The following is an 11,823-nucleotide window of genomic DNA, read 5'->3' as shown; positions in this document are numbered from 1 at the left end:
CCGGGGTGCGCTCAATGGCGACCAGGGTACTCCGAGTTGGGTACTACTGGCCCACTCTGAAGTTGGACTGCCAAAGCTACATTCAAAAATGTAAAGAGTGTCAACAGTTCGGCGACACACACTGGCAACCACCCGAAGCTCTCCACCACATGATGTCGGCGTGGCCCTTCTCCCAGTGGGGAATGGACATTCTCGGACCATTCCCCCCCGCGAAAGGTCAACTGAAATTCCTTCTGGTGGCAATCGATTATTTCACCAAGTGGATTGAAGCATGCCCACTCGCCAAAATTACCACTAAGAACGTGCAAAAATTCACATGGAAGAATATCATTTGCAGGTTCGGAATCCCTCACACCCTCGTTACTGACAAGGGCCGACAATTCATCGCACAGGGATTCGAGGACTTCCTCCGAGAGCTCGGTATCAAGCATCTCCCGACCTCGGTGAAACACCCCCAAACCAATGGGCAAGCCGAAGCAGCCAACAAAGTCATCTTCCGGGAACTCAAGAAACGGCTGGGAAACGTCAAAGGATAATGGCCCGACGAACTTCCCAGCATCCTCTGGGCGTATCATTGCACCCCCAATCAACCACGCAAGAAACACCCTACAGGCTAACTTATGGAGTCGATGCAATGATCCCAGTAGAAGTCAGAGTGACGTCCCACCGACGGCAGGTTTTCGATAGCGAGCAGAACGCTCAAGAGTTGGCAGCTGACCTCGACTTCGTGGACGAGCTTAGAGACAAAGCTCAAATCCACGAAGAAGCATGCAAGCTCCGAGCTTCCCGAAGATACAACACCCGGGTACGACCTCATTCTTTCCGAATTGGTGACCTGGTGTGGCGATTGCTAGGCGAAGCCCGGAAGGACACGTCAGATGGGAAGCTTGCACCTACTTGGGGTGGCCCATTCCGAGTTACAGAAGACTTGGAAAATGGAGCGTATAGGCTGGAAGAACTCAGCAGAAAGCCCATACCGCGGACTTAGAATGCTACGCATCTCAAGTTCTATTTCAGCTGAATTTTGTATGAATGAGCTGTGCACTCTTTTCCCACCTCAGTTTTTTGTCCCAAAAAACAGAAAAATGGGTTTTGGCTGAGAGGGTTTTTAACGAGGCACAATGACATTATCAATAAAACAAACTCATTCTATTCAACTCATGTTATTTTCACATTATTTTATGTTTTATGCTAAATCTGAGGTCGAGTTCGAATCTCGGTATGATTAAGGTCAAATTCAAACCTTCACAAAAATTATTCAATGGAAATTTGAGGTCGAGTTCGAACCTGATACAACTCACTTCACACAAACTCGAGGTTGAGAACGAACCTTAAGATACGCTCATCCGAGGTCGAGTCCGAACCTTAGCATGATCCATTTTACTCTGATTTAAGGTCGAGTACGAACCCTAATACGCTAATATGAGGTCGAGTTCGAACCTCGGCATGATTAAGGTCGAGTTCGAACCTTTGCAATGTATTACTTAACAAAAATACAAGGTCGAATCCGAACCTTCGTACAACTCACCCCACTTCAATTCGAGGTCGAGTCCGAACCTTAGGTCGAATTCGAACCTTCATGAAAAGATTCACTTAACGAAAAACCAAGGTCGAGGTCTCACCTCGGCATGACCAACTCGGGGCAAAGTATCACCACGCATAAAAACATACAACAGACACCAAACGTGTCTCAAAACGCGCAAGACAAAGCAAAATACGTATATACAAAGCTATATTTACCGAGTTCAATACATGAATTCAAGGAAAAGAAAAGTAAAGAGACAAAAACAAACCCAGGCTACTACAGATATAGCTTACACAGAGGCATCCTCGCTGGAACTATCCTCAACGTCATCCTCCTTTACCAGCCTCCCAAAGCGAACGACCTTCTCCACATGCATGCCGGAGAAGTCAAACCCCGGCGCAAGAAGCCTGGCCTGGCGAGCAGCCTTGAGGAAACCCCTCTTATGCTCCACCACGATGGAACGCTCTACCTCCTCAAGTCTTCTCTCCAGCGCCGCCTTCTCGGCCTCCAGCGTCGAAATGTCTACCTTCTGAGCAACAATCTCCTCCTCTTTGCTACTAATAATGACCTCGTCGCGGAGACGCTCCTCGGTTACCGACACCTGTTCACTCTTCAAAAATGCGACCTCATCTTTCAAAGAGCGAACCTGGCCCTGAGAAGACATCACCTCGCCTCTAGACAAGGTAATAAGCCCACGCAACTCGCTTACTTGGGAGGCATAACTTTCGTTGGAGCGCAAGGCGATCTCCAATGACTTCTGGACCCTGGCGAGGCCCCTCCTCGCCGCCTAGAGCTCGGCTCCTTGCATCTTTGCTTCGCCAAGGGCGGTAGTCAGAACCCTGTTCTCTTCCCTCAGGACTCTATTCTCATCCTTCAGAGGCTGAACCAGGCTCTTCAGCTTCGCCATGTCTTCCTGCTGTTTCGACCACTTGTGTTTCCAGTGATCCACAATGGTCGTGCCTCTCTGCAGGAAGATCTGGGCGGCATCAAAACTCCCCATTGGCCCGGCCGACTCAATCATCGCCTGATCAGCCGTGCTCAGCGACCCCTTTGGGAAAAACTTCTCCGGAGTCACCGCGGCGCTCCACAGAGAGTCGATCTCCTCCGATGCACTCAAATGCTCTTACCGCATCGGCGCGCCCTCTTGTGCATAGCGGTACGCAAGATACGGACGCTTCGGCTTCGACACTAGAGCAGGTGCAGGAATCACGGAGCCCGACCCCTCCCTACGGGCCTCGTCGGAAGTAGACGCAGGTACCCCCTGCTCGACCACGGAAGGATTCCCTTCTGGCGCCCTTGAGACCGGAGGATCCGAAACCCCGGCGACGTCCCCCGCCTGCAAGAAACAACGATACTCTTCTAAGACAAAAAGTAAACAGAGGGGTAAAACGTCAATACCACAGAAGGGCCAACCGCTTACCTCGCCAACCGGGGTAGCAGGCACAGCATCTCGGATCACCTCCTCGGTAGCCGGGGTAGCCCACCCGGCAGCAAGGACCACTTCCTCGACAGCATCCCTTGCCTATAGAAAACAACCTCAAGTCAAAACGTAGAAAAACAACATAAAAGGTAGAAAATAGAAACAAGACTATGAAAGGAAAAGTACTCACCACGGCGGCCTGGACAACTCACTCAGCAGCTTGGGCCAACACCTCGCCGGGATGAGCGACAGACTCAACAGTCGACGCCACCTCTTCGGTGGCCACACAAACGGCCCCCTCCGATGGTGGACTTCCAGCAAGGTCCACCGCGCCGACTTCAGCAGCCTTGGAGGCAACCTCCCCTATTTCACGAGGGGCAGAGGTCCCCCCGTCCTCTCTCCCGCCCCTCTTTCTTTTCCAGTTGACTTTCAGGGGAGAAACCTCCTCCGCTGGAGGCTCGGAGACCTCGAGCTCGGTCACGTTGAAGCGAGGCTTCAGTTCAAGCCACAAGTCCTTCCCTATAATGCCTGCAGGCAGAAAATAGAGCACATCAGCAAAGAAAAATTACACAAACCTCAACGAGCTACCAAAATACAAGATACTCACCCTCCAGGCCCCTCTCCCTGTGCGCCGAGTTCGCAAGCGACAGGATCGACTTGCAATCTAACGGGCAAGGAAGTGCCAAAAGATTCCTAATGGCGGCAGCCTCCGAAGCTGTCAATTGCGAAGGGTCCACCCCGTGAAACCTAGACGGTTTGGGGCACCAGTAGAAAGGGAACTTCGGCAATCCACCAAAGTAGAAGCCCCCATCCTCTAAAGGGTCAACGTCCACAAGGGCAACCCGTAAGAACTCGATTTTGTAGTTTTTATAAGACTGGGAGTAAAGAGTGAATAAACCCCCTTCTTTACTCCCGCTCAAGGAAAGAACGCCATAGGGCGGAACACCCAGCTTCAACTGGTAGAAGTGAAGGAAAACGCGAAGGGACAACTCTATTCCTAGGACCGCACACAGGACTTGAAACGCCCTCAAAAAATCCCAGCTATTGGGGTGCATCTGGCAAGGAGCCGCGTTAATGTAGTTTAAAAAATCACACTCAAACTGAGTGAAAGGAAGACAGACGCCCAGGTTCTTGAAGAGACACTGGTAGACATAGAAATGAGGAGGGTCGATAGACCCCCCCATTTCGCGCTTAACCCAGTCGTAGCCAGGAACGCCTGGCTCCAGGTCCTTGGGCGGTGGCGGGTCTCTCCTCTCGGCGGTGGCTCTCACGGTAGCCACCGCCTTGCCGCGCGGCTTGCCCCTGACAGGCGCAGAATAACCGGCGCCACATCCACCAGCCATCAAGAGAAACAAGAAGACTCGAAGAGGAGATGTGAAGAAAGGGAAAGAAAGCCGTAGAAAGGAGGTACCCGGTACTCCTCCCCGGAAAACAACCCTAACAAACGACCGGATTACCGGAAACAACGACAGAAACGGAGAATATGGAGATGGAGAACGAACGGAAACAAGAGAAATGGCATGCGCGAGAAGATGAAAGAGCAAAAATGAGTAAAGTGAAAAGTGAAGAGGCGCGTGTCAGCCAGGGGACACACCTGATCACGCATTAAATGAGGCCATCATTACATAACCGTCACGCCCGTTAACGCGCCGACCTCGGTCATCGAAACGAGAAGCGACAGTTACGACACATGGCACCTTGACAGGCCAACGTGCGCGAAAGGTCACTTCCCTCCAGCAAGCTCAGTCTTAACTCCTCGACCTACGGTCTTCAGAGCTCGGGGGGCTTGTGTACTATCCGTACTGCGAAACCGAGCTCAGAGCTCGGTATCACAGCGCAAGATGACCTCGGGAACGCGCTACGCGACGACAACTCGACACTTAAATAGATCGTAACCGATCTCAGGAAATCTCGGTCTAGGCGAGATTCTCCACCTAATCAGATCACAACTAATCTCAGACCCAAGACTCAACGCAACCCTAATATACACTAAGGTACGTGCATTATTTATAGGAGATTCATACTCATACAAACCCTAACTTTAACATCAGAGTCTCTTTTGCAAGTACCACCCCCATCTTGGAGCACCAACATACCAGTGAAGGAGGCTCACCAATCTTACTCGGAGGATCATCTCTACAGCAGATTTCCGGTAAGAACAGAAAGATTTTAGTAAATTAACTTAAAAGTTGGCCAATAAATATAAAATGAATTTTTTTAACTATTTGATATGAAAATAGATTTCAAATAAATTATTGAGGATAAAAATAAATAAATAAATAAAATCTAGTAGCTTATAAGTTATTTTACAATTTATTCAAAGTAGCTTATGAAAATAATTAAGTTACAAAAATTAGTTTATGTACGAAACAATTTTTTTAGTCAAATTAGTTTATAAATTTATCAAATTGGCTTATAAGTTCCTCTAATACCTTGCTAATCATAATTTTTGTTTACCTACCCTATCACTCTCAACAATGGTGAGCCTTTTACATGTCTCTCTCTATCACCCACACTATGACAATTTACATTTTTGGTGGCATCCACAACATGCTTGTCTATCATCACTACTACATCATCTTTTATAATATAAAATCATTGTATCTTTAGTATTTTATTATAATGTAAAATTTTAAAATTATTTTCCCAGTATTTAAGATAATAAGTTATTAAAGATAAATTCAAGTGTATATAATTAAATGAATTTTATGTTATTTTATATTTTTTTAGTTTATTAGTTAGAATATAAGTTAATTTTATAAAATATTTTTAATTTAATTATCTATTTTATAGACTCAACCTTTTATGGGTGAGACGAGGTAAGGGAGTTAGAGATATCTCCCACCGTGGGAAAGTAAAAAATGACTATGAGATTTGCTATTTTTAAATCAATGATTAACATTTTTTCTTTTATTTTATTTTTTTCCTTTCTATATTTACCGATTTGTCCCTTGGATGATAACCTATCTTTTCCACCGAAGCTTCCCCTCATCCTCTAATTTGTCTCCAACCAATTCTTTCACGATCTAATTTTTCTTGATTCCATAATGTTCAGAGGTTGAGATTTCTCCCTCGTGTATTTAGTTCTAGCTGATTTCAATTTGGTCCTTTGTTGTTTCAGACATGTGTCGCGAAATGTAAGGGGTAATAATGGTATTGGTGGTGAGAGGGAAGGGAGTAACAGTTGCAGCAGTATAAGATGAGAGAGGAGTAGCCATTGCATTTTAACTCGATGCGGTAGGTATCTGCTCGATTGACAAAATTGGGGCATTCCTGTCTTTGTCCTTGCCCCTCACCCTTATACTCACTTCTACCTCGCTTAATAATATAATTTTAAAATTATTTTTACATATTATTTAAATTATTTGATAGGCATTTTAGTTAAAAAGAATGTAAAAATTTATATTATCTTATTTTTCTTTTATTTTTTTTAAAATTCTTTCATATTTGTTAGAAAAAAAAAAGATTTAGGAGCGAGAACGGTGGTGAAACAAAGAAACTCGAATTCTGTCAAAAGTGAAAATAAGTCTCCAGATTTTATCTCCAGCAAATATTGAGGATAGGGCAGGAAACATAAAACCTGCCCCACCTCGTCCTATTGCCATGTTTAGAGAGGAGGACATTGTTAAGAAAAAAATTCATAAAAAAAAATATCATAAATATTATGTACAAGTAAAGTAAGAATAATTTAACTTTAAATATTTAGCAAGTAAAACAAACATATAAAAGAAAAGAACAAATAAACTGTAGATTGGATTATCGGCATCTACTTATATTCTTATATATAAGATTTAAATACTTAATTTGTTAAGATTAAAAAAAATATAAATTCAAATATCTAATTTACTATTATTAAGAGAAGTAATTAATCAAGTTAATAACAATAAATTTATTTTACTTTTATATTTTTTTCAAAATTACCATTTTACTATTTTCTTCCCTTAATTAATATTCACTCCTCTCTTAATCATGTCTTATACTATTCTCTCTTAATTAACATTATTTACTCTCAAAACTAATTAAAATGCATGTTTTTAAAAAAGGTTATAGTTAATGCATGTATTTCATCAAATTAAAAAAACATGTTTTAATTATGAATATTTTAGTTTAAAAATAATTAATATATTAAACATTATAAATTTAGTCTAATGTAAAGAAACGAAAAATTGTTCCAAATTAGATTTTATCAAAGATAGTATCATCTAAGCACAAATCATTATGTATGAGATATTGTTGACTTTTACAATAAATAATTTAGAAGGCATACAATAGTAAATTATAATTAGTTGTTTGTGTAAAATTATTTTATATTTTTAGTGCTTCAATAAAAAATTAAATAAAGTAAAATGATTTAGTTGTACTTTTTTGTCATTGTGTTTACAATTTTACAAAATTTATCATTTAACTTTTAAAATTTTGTACATTTTCTCATTTTGTAATATGTGTTGTCAATTATTTGCTGATGTGAAAGATTAACTATATGATTGGGTGTACATTTGAAATCCACTTTCAAGTTAAAATCATATCAATTGATAAAAAAGTTATCTCTTATTGTTTCTCTTGAATGTAAAGGGAAAATTAATCCACATTTTTTTATTTAATTTCAAACTCACTAACAATTAATATTAATTAATAATTCATATGATATATTATATCACATCATTATTAATATATTACACTAATTATCAAAATGGAAAATTTTAAAAATTAAGCCATAAAATTGTAAAGTATGAGTGACAAAAAAAATTACAATTTGGTTGAGAAAAATAAGGCACGAAAATCCGTTGCAATTTACAGGAGAATCAGGAACCTTTTCAGCCATTCACTTGTTCAGCGTCAGCACTTGCATCTCCTCTTTTCCAAATTCAATGGCTTTCTCACTTTGATTCCTTCTGATTCCTCCTTCCCTGTTGTATCTATCCCCAACATCTATCCTAAAAGGTTTGTGCTTTCTTTCCTTTGCTTTGCTGTCTTAGCAGCTTTTGTCGATTTTATTTTACGGGTTTGTCTGTTGGAAAATAGGAATCATCCCACTTTTTCCTTTTTTACTGTTGGTTATGCTGTCACCAATTTATATTCTTCATGGGCATTTCTGAAATCTGAATTATTTTTTTTTTCTATGTTATGATACGTGAGTGAGCTGAACAACGAGAGAGATGTCACACGTTTTATTCCTAACATGCGTTAACAAAATAACGGTTAAACTTTTCTAATAATCACACTAACAGTCTGTGTTTACCAGCTTAAATAAATGAAGTTGTCTTTGCTGCATGAATCTCTTCAAAATCTCATAAAAGCAAGTATTAAACTAGTACTCTCAATTTGTAATGTCTTCATGTTGCAGAAATTGAAAAAAGTTTTGCATGTCAATCCCGGTTTCATCCTGGAGAAACCTTCTTTAATAATAAGATGGTTTTTAATTGGGAATGGGAAACCTTCCAGGGAAGATTTGTTTTATGTTGATTTTTATTATTTTGGTTAAGGAAGTTACGTTACGAATGGTGACAAAAATATATGATGCACTTTTTCTTTCTTACAGTAAATTTTTTCCCCAAAGATTGAGTGGGGTAAAGTCTATCTTAAGTTAATCACTCGCCTACATGTTTGGACAAGGACATACTTATGTAATGTGACATACTGCACTTTTACTTCATCAATCTGTTTTCTACCTTATTTTGTTTTTCACTTCTCTTTCATATGAAAATAGGTACTTTACTGCAAGTCTGCAACCCTGGAAATCTTCAATATCTTGGCCAGTAGCCTATAAATTTTATCCTAGAGGTTTGTTTCTTTGTGGGTTTTTTGTGGTGGAATGCGTATTATGGTTAGCTTATCTCTGTCTTAGGTTCTTGCATCTTGTGACCATCCAGCTATTGTGGACACAAATCTAGTATAGCTAGTTATAGTGTTGCATTTTTTAATGTAGTTCAAATGTTTTTTAGTCCTATATTGCTTGGTTTTGGTGTTTTCAAGTCTTATATATCAACATGTTTTTAGATCTTCCAAAATGCAAGTAAAGGCACGAGCTTGCAACTGAGCCTGCTCCAATTCTTGCAAATGATAATTGAAACTCTTGGACTTTTTTATTTTCAGTTTAGTTCTGAAATTAAAATGAATTTTTATAAGGGAACTTAATTGAAAATCTGGTTTTAAGTGACTATCAGTGCAACAAAAATAGCAAAAGTTGCTTTCATTGCTGATGATATGATCTTTTAAGGGCCTCTATGACTATGTTCTGTATTTTAATATTCTTCATCTCTTCTCTGTAGTTACTTTTTTCCTCTATGGTTGTCCTTTTGACATAGTGCTATGCTGACGACATAGAGAGAACTAGGAAAATATTGGATCAGATTCTAGGAGAGCAACTATTTTTGTGTTTTGAGTCTCATACATGGGATGGGCCATGAAATTGTTCTTATATCCATATCAGGCTATCAAGGATAATTGAAGCCCATGGTGCCTTTTTCCTTTTGATCACAATTATGACATTTCTTTTATAAAGGGTGCAAGCTATAGGTCGCTAATATGCTTCACTACTTGTACAACCCGCTTGCATCGTCATTATGCTCCTATAGCTATTGCCATGGTTCACAAGTAAAATGAATTTCTTATCATATTTTTAACTCAAAATCTTAGAAGATTTATGAGTTTTTCTCACTTATATGAGTTTTATTCGTCTATAACTAAAGTGAGACTTCTCATTCACTTGTTATTGTTGAAGCAACTGAAATTTATGATGACAACAGTATTTTGTGATGTGAACTTTTATCTAAAATTTATGTTGTAGTTGGTGTGTTTGTCAGTCTACTGCAAGACTCAACCTTTTGGAGTGTGTTCAGCTATGTAATGATGTTGGACAGGTTACCCATACCTGTTAGGTAGTTCAAAATGTGTTGCTATGTATTTATTTATGCTATATATATGTATCAGAAACTTATCAGCAAATAGATTAATGAAAAATCCCTTCACGTTTCTGATTCATAAAACACCTCTTGTGCAACAAATGGTATCAAGAGCTTTTTCTGATCTTTGAGGGACCTGTGAGAAAGCCCATAAAAAAACAGAGAGAAGAACAAGAGAGACCCAATTGAGGAGAAAACCAAAAACTCAACCTGCTTCGTTAATACCCATTCTCCTGAATGGCTTCCAACAATATTTCACTACCATCACCTCCTGTATTTACAGGAAAGAACTACGAAATTTGGGCTGTAAAGATGAGAGCTCAGTTGAGAGCTTATGATCTCTGGGAAGTGGTGGAAACTGGTGTTGAACCTCCTCCCTTGCCAGAAAATCCCACCGTTGCTCAGATGAAATTTCACAGTGAGCAAGTTGCCAAAAGAGCCAAGGCTCTTACCATCTTGCATTCAGCTGTGGATGATGATATTTTTATGAGAGTTTCAAATTTAGATACAGCAAAGGAAGTTTGGGAGAAGCTTCAAGAGGAGTTCTTTGGAAACGAAAGGACCAAGCAAATGCAAGTTCTTAACCTTAAAAGAGAGTTTGAAGCCTTGAAGATGAATGAGGTTGAAAACATAAAAGATTTCATGACCAAGTTGATGAAAGTTGTAAACCAAATCAGATTGTTGGGAGAAAAACTTCCGGATAGCAGAATTGTTGAAAAAGTCTTGGTTGTCTTACCTGAAAGGTTTGAATCCAAGATTTCTTCACTTGAAGAGTCTAAGGATCTCTCCAAGATAAGCTTGACAGAGCTTGTAAATGCTCTTCAAGCTCAAGAACAAAGAAGGCTTCTTAGACAAGAGGAAGCAATTGAATCAGCCTTACACGTGAGGCATAAAGGGAAAGGTCCAGCAATGAAGGGTAAGTTTGTTGGAGAACATTATGGAAAAGATTCAAAGAAGAGAGAAACTTTTCCAAAGTGAGGAATTTGCAAAAGAACTAGTCACAAAGAGAGTGATTGCTGGTACAAAGGAAAGACACCAACACCAATCCAGTGTAGATTTTGCAATAAATATGGTCACATAGAAAGGTTTTGTAGGTTGAAACAGCAGCAACAAAATCAACAGAATCAAAGTCCTCAAAAGGCGAATGTCACTGAAATCGAAGGTGATGAAGACCTATTGTTCATGGCCAAGACTACAAAGTGTTTGGAGGATGAAAACACTTGGTTTATTGATAGTGGCTGCACTCAACACATGACAAGCAAACCAGAATTTTTTTTAGAGCTGAAACCTGCTGGAGGAAGAGTAAAGATTGGAAATGGAGACAGACTTGCAATCACTGGTAAAGGAATTGTGGGAATTCATACTGCAACAGGTATTAAACATATTTCTGATGTTCTTTTAGTGCCTGAACTTGATCAAAATCTATTGAGTGTGGGTCAAATGATGCAAAGTGGTTATTGCTTGCTATTTAAAGAAGGAAGTTGTATAGTCACTGATGTTGATGGTCATGAATTATTTGAAATAGAGATGAGAAAAAGAAGCTTTCCTGTTAACTGGAATTTAATTTCTGAACATGAGTGTAAAATTAGCAAGATTGAACTTGATTCTAAGCTATGGCATAAGAGGTTTGGCCACTATAACTTGAAATCTATTCAATTTGCTCAAAAACAAGAGTTGGTTAAAGACTTGCCAAACATTCAAATATGTTCAGAAGTATGTGAAAGTTGTCAACTTGGTAAGCAATATAGATTGCCTTTTCCGAATTCTGTTACATGGAGAGCAAATGAAAAGCTTGAGTTAGTCCACTCTGATGTTTGCGGACCTATGAAAACTACTTCATTGAATGGCAACAAGTACTTCATTCTATTTATTGATGATTTTACAAGAATGACATGGGTTTACTTTCTTAAGCAAAAATCTGAAGTTTTTTCTGTTTTTAAGAAGTTTAAAGCCCTCGTTGAAGCTCAAAGTGGTTT

At 39.8% G+C, this 11,823-nt stretch overlaps 2 protein-coding genes across 2 annotated transcripts; both read left to right on the top strand.

Moving 5' to 3' along the window:
- The first annotated feature begins 634 nt into the window (after nucleotides 1-634).
- LOC145957809 (uncharacterized) lies at nucleotides 635-988 on the top strand. The gene has a single exon (XM_083074215.1). It carries the CDS (start codon nucleotides 635-637, stop codon nucleotides 986-988), a length of 354 nt encoding a protein of 117 aa, XP_082930341.1.
- Nucleotides 989-10,084: 9,096 nt separating this feature from the next.
- Nucleotides 10,085-10,825, top strand: LOC145957808 (uncharacterized). The gene has a single exon (XM_083074214.1). The coding sequence runs from the start codon at nucleotides 10,085-10,087 to the stop codon at nucleotides 10,823-10,825; it is 741 nt and encodes a 246-aa protein (XP_082930340.1).
- Nucleotides 10,826-11,823: the final 998 nt, after the last annotated feature.

This window comes from Cajanus cajan, chromosome 5 (genome assembly GCF_000230855.2).
Source record: "Cajanus cajan strain Asha chromosome 5, NIPB_CcT2T_4, whole genome shotgun sequence".
In the NCBI taxonomy this organism is placed as follows: domain Eukaryota; kingdom Viridiplantae; phylum Streptophyta; class Magnoliopsida; order Fabales; family Fabaceae; genus Cajanus; species Cajanus cajan.
Note: the sequence above shows the minus strand (reverse complement) of the source record. Positions and strands in the feature narration are given on the sequence as shown.